Below are 17,480 nucleotides of genomic sequence, written 5' to 3' on the forward strand. Positions count from 1 at the left end.
TAAAATTTGTAAAAAGAAAATTCCAATATTTCCTCATTTTACTTATATAAATGGACATAGTATTTTCTGCCAGGAAACATTACATTCACTCTGTGGTTAAAGTTTTTAGAATTTTAATAACTTTCTTAAACTATCCTGGGTTTGTACCAAACTTGGACAGAAGCTGGTTTATGATCAGAAGATAGTATCCAGAAGTAAAATTTGTAAAAAGAAAATTCCAATATTTCCGCATTTTACTTATATAAATGGACATAGTATTTTCTGCCAGGAAACATTACATTCACTCTGTGGTTAAAGTTTTTAAGATTTAAATAACTTTCCTAAACTATCTTTGATTTGTACCAAATTTGGACAGAAGCTTGTTTATATTCATGAGATAGTGTCCAGATGTGAATTTTGTAAACATAAAATTCCAATTTTTCTGTATTTTACTTATAAATGGACTTAGTTTTTCTTCCAGTTAACATTACATACAGTCCGCAGTTAAAGTGTTTTTAAAACATTTTTTAAGATTTTTAAACTATCCTTGATTTTTAACAAACTTGGACAGAAGCTTCTGACAATCAAAAGACAGTATCGAGAGGAATATATTTTCATCATTATATTTGTTGAGTGTGTGATTAACAGCAAAAGTAGGCGAGACACTGGGTTCCGCGGAACCCTTACAAATTTTTTATATACACAAGCACAAAAATGTATAAGCTTTTAGAAAAGTTTGTCTGACATTAGAAATATTTTTTTCTCTGATCATGCTAGGTTCCTATGTCTATCTTCAGGAGAATTTTGGAAAATCAATTAAAACCACAAACATCTGCTTTTGTAAATTATTATACTTTTTCATATGATATGATAAAAGAAAACTTGAATTTATATATCAGTTTATGTGAAACAATGCAAACAAAAATGTCATTTTTTTATGTAAAAAATCCTACAATACTTTCCTTTTTTGTCTCTTAGGATGGTGCAACGAAAATTTTACATAATCACATTCGTAGCGCTAGTCATGAAAGTGATGTGTTGTCTCCAAGAAATGTGACCAGTCCCCCTCAAAACAGGAGTAGACCACCATCGCGGTAAGTTTTGTCTTCCAATTATATGAAATGCCAATCTCTAGAATAGGAGTAGGTCTCTTGATCAGTGTTTGCCTCCGTATAATATGACATTCTATCTCAAAACATATTTTTATCTCACTATAAGCATATGAGATAATTATAGATTATCGTTGATCATCTCAACGAGATTGTTTTTCTTACTTGAGCCCATACAGGGTAAGTGAGAAAAGCAATCGAGTTGAAATGACCAATGATAATCTGTTTATCGCTATTTTACCTATGATTTCACAATTTCATGTCAATTTCATTAGCAACACCACTTGCCTCCATAGTTTCTAGCAATAATTTTCCATCTCAAGCGAGTAGCATGATATAAAAAAAAAGATCACAAAAAAAAGATCAAAGGAAAAATGAACAAAATAGCGATAAATGAAAGTATTTAAATTTGAACAGTTTTGTTAGAAAATAAAGATCCTTGAAAATTTTACTAGAGCATACTAGTGTTTCATATCTATAAAAAAAGAAACAGAAATAATGAAATAAACATTATTGTTGTAGGACGGAGCATCATGATGAGCTGGAAACAGAAAATATGAACCCAGAAGATATATATAATTCTATCAAAAAGACTTCTGCCGATATTCAGAATTTAAGTATAAATAGTAAATTGGACAGTTATGAAAATGTTAAGAAAAAGATAGACTTTACTTCTCAAGATAGTGGTATTCAGGATTTACGGAATGACAGTCCTGATGCCGTTGATGGGAGGAAAACACATTATAATCCTTCTCACTATCAAGACGAGGTAAGTTACACATTGTATAGTATGTATGGTTATCTCATTGGGGACACATTGTTGTTTCTAGAACCATGTTGACAAAGTTATAAAGGACAATTGAGGTTTAGTTTTGTGATAAGGTCACTCTTTTTATTGACATTGAAATGTTATGTAATAGTTTTGATGTTTGATACTAACTAATCTATTATCACATAACTTGCTTTACTGTGCTTATCAAGTACCCTTTGTGCTATTATAATACCTATTGCCTTAGTAAATTGTAACAAGTTCTCATGAGATGTGTTTATGAAGAAGGCAGATAATGATATCCACTTAATGCAGAAATATAGTTGTCCATCATATTGCTGTCCTCGATTTTTTCTTAGCAAACAGGGCATTGGTTCCTGTTTACAGTATCCATCTTATTATCCTTCAAAAATTGAAGTTGCTTGTAGCCGAAATTGAAAGGTAAACTGAACTTTGTCTTGAGAAGTTTCAAATTAAGTTGCAACTAAAACATTTGTCAAAATCTCTATTGTAATATTAAAGCCTTGTCTTTGCTCATCCACCTTTATTTTACAGGGAATATTAAATGGTTTGAATAGGTCAAGGTTAGCAGATCCAGATTTTGACGAAGGTGAATCATTTAATGAAGGTAAGTAAATATCAGTTAATTTTTCCCTGGTGATCAGTTTTGCAGGTTTTTTCTCTCAGCACAGCACTATATCTGTGGTTTTAGTTGGTTCACTTTGCTTTCTTTCAACTCAGATCTCAATCTTTGAATCTTAATTCATCCCAGTAAAAATTGTGTAAGGTACAAAAAACAAATATACAGAAAAAAATGAATATATGGTTAACAGATTGGCATGGATTCTGGTATGTCTTAAAGAATTCAATGTTATCAAAGAAACCAATACAACATAACAAAACATATGTAATACAGTTAGATTTAAAATTAGATTTATTAACTTTTCAAAACATTGATTTTCCATCTCATCTTATATTCTACTTGTTCAGTTGTATAAATTATTTCCAGAAATTGAACGCTTTAGTTTTCCAAAAGGTTTGTTATATAATGTATACATCAGTTACTCACCTATATATCTGGTAGATGGTTTATTCTGATTTATAATCATACACTTTTAATCTGGAATATAAATTTTAGTCATCTTAATCAAGCTCCTAAAAGTATATTCACATATACAAATTATTTTATTCTGCAATCTTGATGAATTTGACCAATATACTTTGCCATTAGCTGATATATTGCAGGATGGAATTATAGCAATCATTCTTAATTATGTATAATTAGATATTTGATAGAACAATATAAAAAAAGCGTATATCAATGTATTTCAATGTATCTTTCAACAAAAAAACATATATCAATGTATTTCAATGTAATTATTTCAACACACATTAGTTCATTTTGCATATATCATTCATTTATTTGATGTTACTAATTTGCAGTTTTAATCTGTGCTTATATTACACAGCTTCCTATTATTCTAGGTGTCTAAGCTTTCATTATATGTTTCCCACTGAATTTTTGTAATTATTTGGTTGTGTTCCAATATGGTTCACCCTCAATATTGAATTGTCAGATTCTAAGGATTAGATTTCACGAATAGAAAGTAGCAATGAAGTCATCTATTTGATGAATAGCTATATACTGTAGATTCATGTGTTTATGTGGGTATTATTTTCAGTGGATCTAGGAAAATCATTTTTCTCAGATTTATGATTTTGTGGTTTTAACAAAGTTTGCATAGAAGCATTTATGAAATTTAAGGTTCATTGAACATTTAAATTTTATACCCACTAAATATAAATAAAGTGAAAATGGTATTCTGCAAATAACAATGAATCCACAGTGCTATTCATGAAACTTTCCAAGTTACAGAAAATCAAATAAGGTGTAAAATTATATAATTCAATCCTTTCTGATATAATCAAGTAGTGTTGAACAAAAATTGAAAATTGAATTAATTAGATGTACTATTTGTAAATTATCAAAACTGATATAAAACTTTTGCTGCGCTTCAGAACCATGGAAAGCATTGTTAGGGATATCTCAGTATGAAGACGGTAATATTTCATTGTGTGGTGGTGTGACCTTGCAGGATTGTGGTTATCTCCCTTTTTAACATCATGTCTGGTTATCTCCCCTTAACATCATGTCTAACAGCTTTTAAAATTTTGACAGTTAAAAAGACCAAAACAGTTTTATTGCTTGAATTTTGTGATTTTGTATAATTTTGCATTTTGCTATGGATTTTTTTACAAAATAGAAACTTGAAATTCGACTAACATAAAATGCAATTAATTTTAATGTTGCCTATAGATTAAAAGCTGTTAGATTAAAGAACAAAACAAGTATGAATTGTCATAGATGATGATATTGTTGATTTTTGTGAAGCCTGTATAAATATGTTAATTTCTTTAAATCAAATAGATAAAAAGAATCTAAGATCCTGTTTTTAACAAACTAATTTTGTATAAGTATTTCCTATTTTTAGCTCACCTGGCCCAAAGGGCCAGGTGAGCTATTCTCATCACTTGGCATGCGGCGTCCGGCGTTGTCCGTCGTCCGTTGTCCGTCGTCGTTAACTTTTACAAAAATCTTCTCTGAAACTGCTGGGCCAAATTAATCCAGACTTGGCCATAATCATCATTGGGGTATCTAGTTTAAAAATTGTGTGGCGTGACCCCGCCAACCAACCAAGATGGCCGCCACAGCTAAAAATAGAACATAGGGGGTAAAATGCAGTTTTTGGCTTATAACTCAAAAACCAAAGCATTTAGAGTAAAGATGTTCTTCAGGTCAAGATCTATCTGCCCTGAAATTTTCAGATGAATCAGACAACCAGTTGTTGGGTTGCTGCCCCTGAATTGGTAATTTTAGGGAAATTTTGCTGTTTTTGGTTATTATTTTGAATATTATTATAGATAGAGACAAACTGTTAACAACAATAATGTTCAGCAAAGTAAGATCTACAAATAAGTCAACATAATCAAAATGGTCAGTTGACCCCTTTAGGAGTTATTGCCCTTTATAGTCAATTTTTAACAATTTTTGTAAATCTTAGTAATCTTTTACAAAAATCTTCTCCTCTGAAACTACTAGGCCAAATTAAAACAAACTTGGCCACAATCATCATTGGGGTATCTAGTTAAAAAAATGTGTGGCGTGACTCGGCCAACCAACCAAGATGGCCGCCATTGCTAAAAATAGATCATAGGGGTAAAATGCAGTTTTTGGCTTATAACTCACAAACCAAAGCATTTAGAGCAAATCTGACACGGGATAAAATTGTTTATCAGGTCAAGATCTAACTGCCCTGAAATTTTCAGATGGATCGGACAACCCATTGTTGGGTTGCTGCCCCTGAATTGGTAATTTTAGGGGTATTTTGCTGTTTTTTGTTATTATCTTGAATATTATTAAAGATAGAGATAAACTGTAAACAGCAATAATGTTCAGCAAAATAAGATCTACAAATAAGTCAACATGACCAAAATGGTTATTATCTTGAATATTATTATAGATAGAGATAAACTGTAAAGAGCAACAATGTACAGCAAAGTAAGACTTAAAAATAAGTCAACATGACCAAAATGGTCAATTGACCCCATAAGGAGTTATTGCCCTTAAAAGTCAATTTTTAACAATTTTCATAAAATTTGTAAATTTTGATTAACATTTTCGACTGAAACTCTTAGGCCAAGTTCAATATAGATAGAATGTTGGTAAGAATGTTCAGTAAAGTAAGATGTACAAACACATCACCATCACCAAAACACAATTTTGTCATGAATTCAAATGCGTCATTTGTTTAATATTCACATAGACCAAGGTGAGCGACACAGGCTCTTTGGAGCCTCTAGTTAGGTTTTATTGAAATTAACATCATTGAAATATTTGTTATATTATCACAACCCGCTGTCAAACACTATTTGTTGTTATAATAGCATGTGTATACATTTTACATTTTAAACTTTAGTGTGTATGTTGAAAACATGTGTTGTATTCAATTTAATTAGAATTGAGGGATTTTTTTAACAACAGCTTGAGGGGATTCAATTATATTTTAAATTCTATTCTGAACACCAGTAAAGAGCAATAGAACATACTGTAGGACTCTCTTTTAATTCACATCTTTACACAAGTAAATTTCCCAATATTTTGGTTTTTGACTTTTTTAAAGAACATTAACAACAGATTTTTGGGTGTTTGTTCTTGAGAACATATTAAACCAAGGGGTACAATCAAAACCACGTGATGGATATACACACACCGGAAGTTACAGTCGAACTAGCCACTTGAAAGGTAAGTAGTTGCATTTTCTTGTTTATATCAATTAAATTTTGATTAATAAGTTGGCACACCGAATGTTGGATAGTATGTAGTTTTGAAATACACAATTGTTTCTGCTAGAAAGCGTGCAGTTATTGCAAACACTTCGACACAGTTATCTGGTGAAATTTCGGAACTGAGTCGAAGTGTTAGCATTAACTGCACGCTTTCCAGCAAGGATAATTGTGTATTTCAACACTAGATAGTATCCGACATTTGGTGCACTACCTTATTTAATAAATTTTATTGATATAAACAAGTAAATACGACTACTTACCTTTCAAGCGGTCTGCTCGACTGTTACTTCCAGTGTGTGTTTATCCATCACGTGATTTTGATTGTAGTCCTTGTAAACTGTATCTTGAAATTCTAAGATAAAAAGACTTATTTTATGGCATACCTACCTGAAATGAAGGACCAAGCAGTCCACATTTAAACATTAGCAATGTCTTGTACTGTGAATAAAAGATTGATTGTTGGTTGTGAAAAAAAAGATTGCTGGTTTTGAATAAAAGATTGATTGTTGGTTGTGAATTAAAGACACTATTTCTGGGTACAAGTAAACATCAATGGAACAGTAAACTCTCAATGCAAATACACCAATATTATTGAGAGGTGAATTATGGCCTTTAATACACCCCTAAAACCAGTAAACAAATTTTTTTAAGCAAGATATTCAAGTCAAAGTGTAATGTTTGTTATTTATTAGAAAAGCATGTTTTTAAATTAAATTTTAAAAGCCATTTGAATGCATGATATCAAACTACATAAATTTAAGCTTGACATTTTTAACTTTCCCTGCTTGGCATGAAATAATTCGGACATTTTACATTTTCACTCATGTTGTCTCTTAGGTTCATAATAAGCTGTTATCACAAACTTAAAATCTTTGTTGGGTTCATCAGTGTTTCATTTGTTGCCAAGGTTAAACTAATGTGCTTTAGTGAAATATTTATTTATATATGTGTTTTTGTTTTGTTCAAATCACTTTTCATGTACTAATTATTCATACATACATTCTATGTCAACTTGATCAAGGCTTTTTGTCAGTGATTTGTTTGGATTTAAAATTGAATTAAAGTGTATTGAACTGGATAAATTATTTAAGTTAAAGAAAACATTGTGATCTTATTTGTTTATTAAACAACATCATTGTATTTTCAGATTTTTCAGAAAATGATATTATTTCTGAAATTCTTAAAGAATTATCTAACCACAATGAAAGGTAAGTGGATTAGACAAACATTTGATAAAAGTAAACATTTTATTGGGGATTTATTTAATTTTGTGGTATCTAATTTTTATTGGGGATTCATTTAATTTTGGGGTATCCAATTTTCTGGTTTTATCAAATTCTGCCTACAAACATAACAGAAATTTATATTTTATTGAAAGTTAAAATCACCCTTGAAAACGTATTCATTTACTAAATGAAAGAAGTTGACAATATGTGTATTTTGTTGTCAGATTTCCAATTCATTGAGGTGTAATACCACCATTGATTTTTCCCTATTAGTCTTTGTTAAATTGGCACTTTTAAAAAAATTGTACAGTATTTACCTTTATTTCAACCAAAGAAATACTTTGCATGTATAAAGTTTAATCCTTTCCAGTGATACAGTGAAAATTTCACACTACATTTCATTGCATATAAGAAAGTAATCAACACCGGAAGTAAACAACCCAATTTTCATACTGTTATTTACTGGTTACCTGCTTTGGTAACTATGTAACCTTAACGTTCCAAAATATTTTATAAGACCATCAAATAAAAAAAGGATGATACTTTCAGACATCCAACATACATATGTACGACTCAGAAAAATTTAAGTGCATTGAAATGCAGGGTTAATTTTCTACAACTGTCAAATTCAAGGGAATATTTTTTTAGGCCTACTTTCGTATGCAAGCAGATGTGACTTACCATGATTTGGTGGTATTACACCTTGACATAAATACCCTTGTATTCATATAAAGGGAGATAATAAGTGTTTTATAGATTAGTGTATTTTCTCATTAATTTTTTCAGAAATGAAGAGAGAGAAGAAGCAATGAAACAGTTAATCAAATTAACCCGAGAAGGATCATTTGGACTGTGGGATGAACACTTTAAAACAATATTGTTGATATTACTAGAAACTTTGGGCGATAACGATGTAAGCTTATAATTAGTACAAGTAATCAATATTGTTGATATCACTAAAAATGATTTTACGGAAGTTTACTTTTGACAAAAAAATGTGCAAAATATATATAAACTACAGTGTAGGGATGACTGGTGAACATTTTGTTCTTTGAGTGATATGTTCAAAATAAATCTAGGATTCAGAATGCCTTACACAACTTTAATAAGTTGAGTTTTATTTGATTATTTTCTTATGACAAATTTGAGTGTTTTTAATTAACACATTTATTGACAATGTAATTCACACAGACTGGTGATAGAATCCATTTTGTTGTATCATTTAACTTTATTTCATTTCTCTTTAGGAACAACTACAAATTTTCTTTTTTATATTACAGGTACAAATTAGAGCATTGGCCTTAAAATGTCTGCGAGAAATATTGCGGCATCAACCAAGGCGATTCTGCGACTATGCTGAATTAACTACACTGAGGATATTAGAGGCACATAAAGATCCAGATTGGAGGGTATGTGATGAGTTTTGTTTATGCAAAATACATTGTCTAGCTCTCTGTTTAAACTGACTTCTTATTGATGTATGAATATTGAAGAGAGGGTATTTTATTTTTGGCATGGACCAAAATCTTTTACACAATGTATATTTTCCTGTTGATGAATTACACAAGAAACAATTCAAATTGCATGATTCAAGTCATCAGATAAATACTTTTGAAATCAGTTTCACAGTTAAGAATAACATATATACTGAGTGCCAATGAAAACTCAACGCTTTTGTTTTTCAAAAAAATCTTATAATTTTTATTTTATTTATATTAGAACTTTATATAGTTGGTTAAAATTGACTTTTAAGGCAATTGTCGACAACTTTACGGTTGAGTGATTTTTGGAACAAATGCGAAGAAAGGGTTATTTTGAACGGACATAAACCGAGTTCACCGCTTTTCAACATACGCACCATTTTCACGATTTTGTCATTTAAAGCTTGGCTAATGTCATGAATTTTCCCGCCCTTATTGTGAGGAAACTGCAATAAACATCTGAGTAAATGCCAGGACTTTCTGACAACCAGCGACATGCAGTTTTGGACATGATCCAATGAAGCCTTTTACAGCATACAATTACGAGAAGACTGAAGTTGTAGCCTCTAAAATAACTCAAATCTTCCACAAATTCAACAAAAAATGGATCATTCAATGATAAGCCACATCCCGGGGTACAAAAAGCAAAAAATGCTCAGCCAGACGGATACATTTGGTCTTAAACATATCCGATAATGACTCTGATGGCTGTACAAAGGTCACCAGAGTTCAATGGTTGTCACGGTAGATCCTTTGGAGCAATTTCAATAAAGCACCATTTGCGCAGAGATTGTTAAAGAGCACCAAAGTCTTTCCTTAGTGACTTCTAAACAGCCCTCAGACGTAAACATCGAATTATGTAGACCAAAAATCATTCATTATGTACCAAAAACCGTTAGTGGTGCTTACATAGACAGTTGACATCCATCTCGGCCAAAAGTCATGTGTTTCGCCCGATGTTGGTTCAATCAAGCAAATTTTGCATCAGATTAGACATGGTTTAGACGATGAAAACCACCACCAATATCATAAAGTCAGCTTGAGTTTGCTTTGCGGGATAAGTGGGATAACATTCCTCGAGATCACATTAAACGTCCGGGATGATGAATTTCACGGCGCTGTCGAGATTGCGCTGCACAACGGGGTTGTAACATGTTTTGTTAGGACTGTGAGTTGATGATTCGACATTGGATGTTTCGTTTACCTATAGCGTCTGAAAGATGACAACGAATCATTTTTGTTTGATATCGATATATTGTTAGAATTGTTAATTTTCAAGATCAATTTATTTTGAAAGATTATCATTTCTAATATAAATTTTATTTTTGAAAACCCAAGTGTTGCGTTTTCATTGGCACTCAGTATAGTTTCATGATTTATTGCATGTCGAGTATGACACCCTTAATGAATCAATACTATTGTTCCTTTGTTGTTTTAGGTACAAAAGGCAGCTGATGAGTGCGCAGAGACTCTAGCTAATTATATCCCACCTGATCAATGTATCAGAATCCTAACCCCTATTGTCCAGTCAGCATCACATCCTATCAATTTAGGGGCCATCAAAATGCAGACTAAAGCAGTCGAGAGAATGCCTACAGATGCCCTGGAAGGCAAACTTACCGACATCATTCCTGGTTTAGTAAAGGTAAGTAATGATGCCCTGGAAGACTAACTTACCGACATCATTCCTGGTTTAGTAAAGGTAAGTAATGATGCCCTAGAAGGCAAACTGACTGACATCATTTTGGTTTAGTAAAGGTAAGTAATGATGCCCTGGAAGGCAAACTTACTGACATCATTCCTGGTTTAGTAAAGCTAAGTAATGATGCCCTGGAAGGCAAACTTACTGACATCATTCCTGGTTTAGTAAAGGTAAGTAATGAGGCCCTGGAAGGCAAACTTACCAACTTCATTCCTGGTTTAGTAAAGGTAAATAATGAGGCCCTGGAAGGCAAACTTACTGACATCATTCCTGGTTTAGTAAAGCTAAGTAATGATGCCCTGGAAGGCAAACTTACTGACATCATTCCTGGTTTAGTAAAGCTAAGTAATGATGCCCTGGAAGGCAAACTTACTGACATCATTCCTGGTTTAGTAAAGGTAAGTAATGATGCCCTGGAAGGCAAACTTACCGACATCATTCCTGGTTTAGTAAAGGTAAGTAATGATGCCCTGGAAGACTAACTTACCGACATCATTCCTGGTTTAGTAAAGGTAAATAATGAGGCCCTGGAAGGCAAACTTACTGACATCATTCCTGGTTTAGTAAAGGTAAGTAATGATGCCCTGGAAGGCAAACTTACTGACATCATTCCTGGTTTAGTAAAGGTAAGTAATGATGCCCTGGAAGGCAAACTTACCGACATCATTCCTGGTTTAGTAAAGGTAAGTAATGATGCCCTGGAAGACTAACTTACCGACATCATTCCTGGTTTAGTAAAGGTAAATAATGAGGCCCTGGAAGGCAAACTTACTGACATCATTCCTGGTTTAGTAAAGCTAAGTAATGATGCCCTGGAAGGCAAACTTACTGACATCATTCCTGGTTTAGTAAAGGTAAGTAATGATGCCCTGGAAGGCAAACTTACCGACATCATTCCTGGTTTAGTAAAGGTAAGTAATGATGCCCTGGAAGACTAACTTACCGACATCATTCCTGGTTTAGTAAAGGTAAGTAATGATGCCCTAGAAGGCAAACTGACTGACATCATTTTGGTTTAGTAAAGGTAAGTAATGATGCCCTGGAAGGCAAACTTACTGACATCATTCCTGGTTTAGTAAAGCTAAGTAATGATGCCCTGGAAGGCAAACTTACTGACATCATTCCTGGTTTAGTAAAGGTAAGTAATGAGGCCCTGGAAGGCAAACTTACCAACTTCATTCCTGGTTTAGTAAAGGTAAATAATGAGGCCCTGGAAGGCAAACTTACTGACATCATTCCTGGTTTAGTAAAGCTAAGTAATGATGCCCTGGAAGGCAAACTTACTGACATCATTCCTGGTTTAGTAAAGCTAAGTAATGATGCCCTGGAAGGCAAACTTACTGACATCATTCCTGGTTTAGTAAAGGTAAGTAATGATGCCCTGGAAGGCAAACTTACTGACATCATTCCTGGTTTAGTAAAGGTATGTGACAATGAACCAAGAGTGGAATGAGTTTCAATTGTCACTTCTTAATAAATAAAGGCAACAGTAGTATACTGCTGTTAAAAAGTCATAAATTGATTGAGATAAAACAATAAACTAAAACTGAGGGAAACACATCAAATATAAGAGGAGAACAATGGAACAACAAAAACACTTAAGTGTAACAAAACAAAGGTCAACATACATAAAAATGAACTATTTAATAGAATTGCAATATTCCTGACTTGGTACAGGACATTTTAAGAAAAAATGGTGGGTTGAACCTGGTTTTATGGCTAGCCAAATCTTATACTATATGGCAATTTAAGTATGCATATTATGACTTAATAAATAGTCAGAAAAGTTTGTGAACATACATCACTAAAGGAATTTAAATGGTACAGCCACACCCCTTTTGTCAAAAGTCACATATAAAAGAAATGTTATTTTCCAATTGAAGAGATGGAGGAAACATGAAGAAAGAATACAATATAACCTTTGTTTTCTATAGATTGATAGAGTAACAAACTGTTACAACTAGTCAAGCAAATCATTGAACTGGTAACAAAAGGATTACAGACATTTCAACATAGAATTTTGGAATGAATATAGGCAAAATTACAATTTAGATCTCATGGGTGATCTTGGTCTTGGAAAGTGGCTTCTGTGATCCTCTGCATCTGCTCCTATGTGTAATTTTGTAACAGCCCATTGTGGAAAACCTGTTTCATCAGTTTGGTTCTATATAAACAAAAGCTTATGATTCACATAACAAAACAAGTGAACTTGGTTTATATGCATGAACTCCACTCTTATAAATAAAAGAGTAGATGTGGTATGATTGCCAATGAGACAACTCTCCACAAGAGACCAAAAAGACACAGAAATTACCATAGGTCATCGTACGGCTTTCAACCATAAGCAAAGCTCATACTGCATAGTCCACTTTAAAAGGCCCTGAAATAGAAAACTAACAGCCTAATTTATGTGCAAAAATTGAAAGAAAACAAATAAGTAACATAAAAACAAAAGTTCAGTTGTAATATCAATGAAATTAATATTTTAGGCCTATGATGATCAAGTTAGTACCGTCAGAAAGTCTGCTGTATTCTGTTTAGTTGCAATTCATACTAAAGTGGGAGAGACAATATGGAACTACCTTACCAAACTCAATTATAGTAAAGTAAGTATTCTTCAGATTTATTGCAACTTTTCGTCATAATCTAAAAATCTTATTCTTTCTTTTTGTTTTTTTAATTTTCCATTTTCTGATAAATATTTAAAGAATATAAATCTGAATTTGTCTTATGTTGATTGAGATTTATTGACACTGAAGTTACATGTACCTTACATTTATGTGTGTTTTTCTGAATCAACTATAAATAAATTTAAAATAAGACTATAAATTATTTAAAAGTTACTTTACAGAAAAAATGTATATCGTGAGTAATTTATTCATTGCTTACAAAGTGCTTCTAACCGTCTTTCATTAGTTTAATGGCCAAATATAAAGTGATTTTTATTTTGTAGAATTTACTGTTTATTGATTTTGACAGCCTGGTAGTCCCATGTTTGACATAAAACTGTTTCACATGTAAAATTGTTAGTTATCATGCATGAATTAAAAATGACTTTTTCATAAATATATAAAACATTACCTAAAATCTAAATACATTTATGACCTTATCACATACTTTCCACATCAGTTATTTCACATTTTATATACAAATCTTGTAATTTTTTTGTATTTGTTTTTCGTAGGTAAAATTATTGAATTTATACATCAAGAGAAATCAACAGAAGGAAACTGAGAAGAAAGTGGGAGGGATCTGAAACTGATCAAATAACATTCTAGAAGAATATGTAAACAATTCCAATCAGTTTCATTATAATACAAATAATTGTGATCAAACTTCCAAGCCTTTCCATAACCTCAGATGTATACTGCATTTTAATTGGACAGCTTAGCCATGTGATTTTTGATGGATTTTGTTGCCATTTATAAAGCTATTTGATTGGATAGAAGTTGCTCACATGAATTGTCTGTGATTTTTGATTGGTTGATGGATCAGGCTCAGCTGTACATTAGTGGTCTGATTGGTTAAAGTTTTATGTTTAACCACGAACAAATAAACAGATTATGTATTTATTTATATCTTTCACTTGTATCTGATGCTAGTCCAGTGTGTTTTTATTGAAATAATTTATGGGTTCTGTTAGATATTAGTGACAGATATTATTTAATAACTTCACAATGACTTGTTTGAATGAATATACTCTCAGTATTTATTATTATATATATAAAACATAGGTCAGTCTCTTTATAATCATAGCAAAATAAAGTAAACTTTTTCTTAAAACACAATATTATAAAATATATCAATTATGGTACTAGATGATGGAATATCATGTGAGATTGTGTGTCACTGATCTTCATCTTGCAAGAATTTTAGAATTTTCTATGGAAAAAGTATCTTGAAACTTCTTATATTCATAGATACTTTCAGATTTTATTTATTTACAACCTACTCAGCTAAGATGGACTTTCATTAGTAAAATTTGCATGTTAAATTCTTTTAATTCCATTATTTGCATACAGTATTTCTTATTTCTTAAATTGATTTGATTAATCTCAAATTCTTGTCCATTGATCAACCATAACATATAGAAGTGTGAATATAATTTTGTGAATTCTCATTGACAACAAAAAAAAAAGGCCTGACAGTTGAGGAAGAACCTATTTTTTGTGGTTTTTCCAATAAATTTAAGTTTGCAGTTGATTATTAATAGTTTTCTTGTCCAGACCAATTTGAAATACTGTTGAAATATTTATTAAAAAAAAATTAAATATGAAGGTGTAATCTTTGATATGAATATGATGTTCACAAATTAGAAAAATATTCAAAACTCTTAATATTTTGAAAATCCACAACTAATTTGAAATATCAATGAAATAAAATGTGGCATATATTCTTCCATAGTGGAGACTTGACAGGAATCTGTTTCTTCATAGAAATATTGATGAATCCAACCTTTAGATATAAAGGTCACGTTTTTTGTTATTGTGCAGAAGTGATAAAAACTGAGGTTGTATTACATTCTTTTTTATTCATATAACATAATATCAATATAATTGTCCAGTCAAACAAAATATTATTGCTTCCTTTGTCATTATGGAGAAAACCTACCATTCACAAAATGTTGGGGTTTTTTCTAAAATTTTCTGTGAATATAATACAAGGTATTATGAACATTTAAGCAGAAGTTTACATTTCATATTTTCTCACTTTCTTATCCTCAAGTAACCTGTTATGCGGTTCTTGTACTTATGATATTGTTAATTTTGTATTGAATGATTAGAATGGAAGATAGTGCAGATTAGGGGAAACATGAATAGAGAGTGATGTATGATGTGTACAGATTACAAAAGGGGGAACAATAAAATGTATAATTGGGAGGATGACAAGAATATGTATTTCTTTTTTTTTTAATTTTTGAGAGATCTAATTTTATCACAATGACGTATGTGAACACTTTAGTATATGAATGGAATCAACAATTAAGTTTAAGATCTATGCTTCCAAATACTTGAGCATTTGACAAAAATTGAAACCCATACAGTTAATACTGTCATATGGAATTTCAAATTTACAGCTTTTTTTACTCTTTTTTTTTGTGCTTTAATATGCAAGCAGTTAAATGTAAAGGCAATATTTTTTTTTGAATAATAAAAAGGAACATATTATAAGAATGTTTTCAATGAAATAGGGTTCAGGGTTTAATCATTTACATGTGAACGTCTAAACAGATATAGTTTGGATATTCAGTATCAAAACAAGATGGTCATTTATGATATGCATGTGTGTAGTGTGAGTGATTTAAAAAAAAAATTGAGTACTTAAGTACTGTATAGTACTAGAATTTGTACTATTTCAACTTGCCTGGTACATGAAAATAATTGTTTAGTTCGAATGTACATATTCACTGGAGTATGTTGAATGTATGGTTCAGCTTGGCTAATATGAGGAAAAGTTTTAACTGTAAATTTTTTTTGTTTTTAATTTTATGCAAATTGAAGACATGTTTTAGAATTACTGTACATTATTTAAATTTCTTTTAAAGTCAATTTATTTATATAACTGTAATGTATAGTATTAAATACGAATTTAGCCTTACAAAATTTACATGGCTAATTTCTTATTACTTTAATTTCAGAAATAATCTCAAGCATTCGATATTGTGATTTATTATTTTTAAATTGAACTAAAATGCAAGGTTAATTATTGCAATTTCTGCAAAAAATATTGTACCAGATATCAGAAATGGGAGTTCTTATTTATGCAACCTTCATTCATTCACAATAATTTCTGAATTTTCAGTATTCATTCTGCTAACAATTTGTAAGTTAGTAAAGAACATTAGATATTCTAAATTTAATGACTACATTTTTAGAAATGATGATTTTGGTTGTAAGTGAATGGAAGTGACATTAACTATAGTGTACTAAGTTGAATGGATGTTTCATTTTTAAGTGTATACATGTTTATGGTTTGGTGTAAAATGTGTGTATCAATGTGCTTTATATGTACAATCTTGTGTAATTTAGATATAAATTCACTTTGGTATGAAACCATACCAATAAAACAAATCTAACCTTGTGTTGTTCTTGTTATATATTACACAAGTATTAAAGGTCTGTAATTATCTTAAAAAAAACTCACCTCATTTGATAGAAGTAAAAATAAGTCAATATTGTCCCGTTTTTAGACATGTCTGTATTGGTACAAATTGATGTCGCATTATTTCTTTGTTTAGGCTAGTGGTCATACTATTAATAGCCAAACTAAAATATGTGATATAAGGTCTATATACATGTGTAGACAAAGTTGGATGTTTATTGTAAGGTTTAACTGGTTTTGCCCAACCACTTTTACCAAGTCAGGATATCTAGACATGTGTTGTAAGTCTATATGTGTAATTCTTTTAAGGAAAAGTTTGGTGGTTGGTTTGGCCTGTTATACCGGTCAATATTTTTTTATCTCTTGTGTAATATTCACAGTAAAGTAATTATCAAAGGTTACAAGCTTATAGTTTTTTACGCCCAACATGTGTTTTGTCTACATAAGACTCATCAGTGACGCTCAGATTAAAATAGTTAAAAAGCCAAACAAGTATAAAGTTGAGCATTGAGGACCCAAAATTCTAAAAAGTTATCTGAACCAGGAATTCTTCTGCTATTAGATTTTATCATTTAAACAGTACAAAACTTAATTGTTCAGATGAAGCAGCATGGTTGAGAGGAAATCAAGTTTTAAGTAGCTTTGTCCTATTAATACTCATTATTCAAACTCGCTACAATTTGGGGACATATAGAGTTTTTGACAGCAAAAAATGGTTTCCAGTTAATAACTATCAGTATAAGTATACAGAAATGAATAAAATTT

At 31.2% G+C, this 17,480-nt stretch overlaps 1 protein-coding gene across 7 annotated transcripts in view; it reads left to right on the plus strand.

Moving 5' to 3' along the window:
- LOC134708348 (CLIP-associating protein 1-B-like) overlaps positions 1-16,693 on the plus strand; it is a 109,586-nt gene extending 92,893 nt beyond the window's left edge. For all 7 annotated transcript variants that reach the window (XM_063568805.1, XM_063568808.1, XM_063568809.1 and 4 more), the window contains 10 exons: positions 958-1,073; positions 1,611-1,857; positions 2,413-2,485; positions 3,877-3,918; positions 7,352-7,412; positions 8,217-8,343; positions 8,711-8,839; positions 10,350-10,556; positions 13,103-13,219; positions 13,798-16,693. In XM_063568805.1, coding sequence (XP_063424875.1) covers positions 958-1,073; positions 1,611-1,857; positions 2,413-2,485; positions 3,877-3,918; positions 7,352-7,412; positions 8,217-8,343; positions 8,711-8,839; positions 10,350-10,556; positions 13,103-13,219; positions 13,798-13,869 — 1,191 coding nt within the window. In that variant the 3' untranslated portion in view covers positions 13,870-16,693. The remainder of the gene's footprint in view (positions 1-957; positions 1,074-1,610; positions 1,858-2,412; positions 2,486-3,876; positions 3,919-7,351; positions 7,413-8,216; positions 8,344-8,710; positions 8,840-10,349; positions 10,557-13,102; positions 13,220-13,797) is intronic.
- Positions 16,694-17,480: the final 787 nt, after the last annotated feature.

Source organism: Mytilus trossulus, chromosome 2 (genome assembly GCF_036588685.1).
Source record: "Mytilus trossulus isolate FHL-02 chromosome 2, PNRI_Mtr1.1.1.hap1, whole genome shotgun sequence".
NCBI classification, from domain to species: domain Eukaryota; kingdom Metazoa; phylum Mollusca; class Bivalvia; order Mytilida; family Mytilidae; genus Mytilus; species Mytilus trossulus.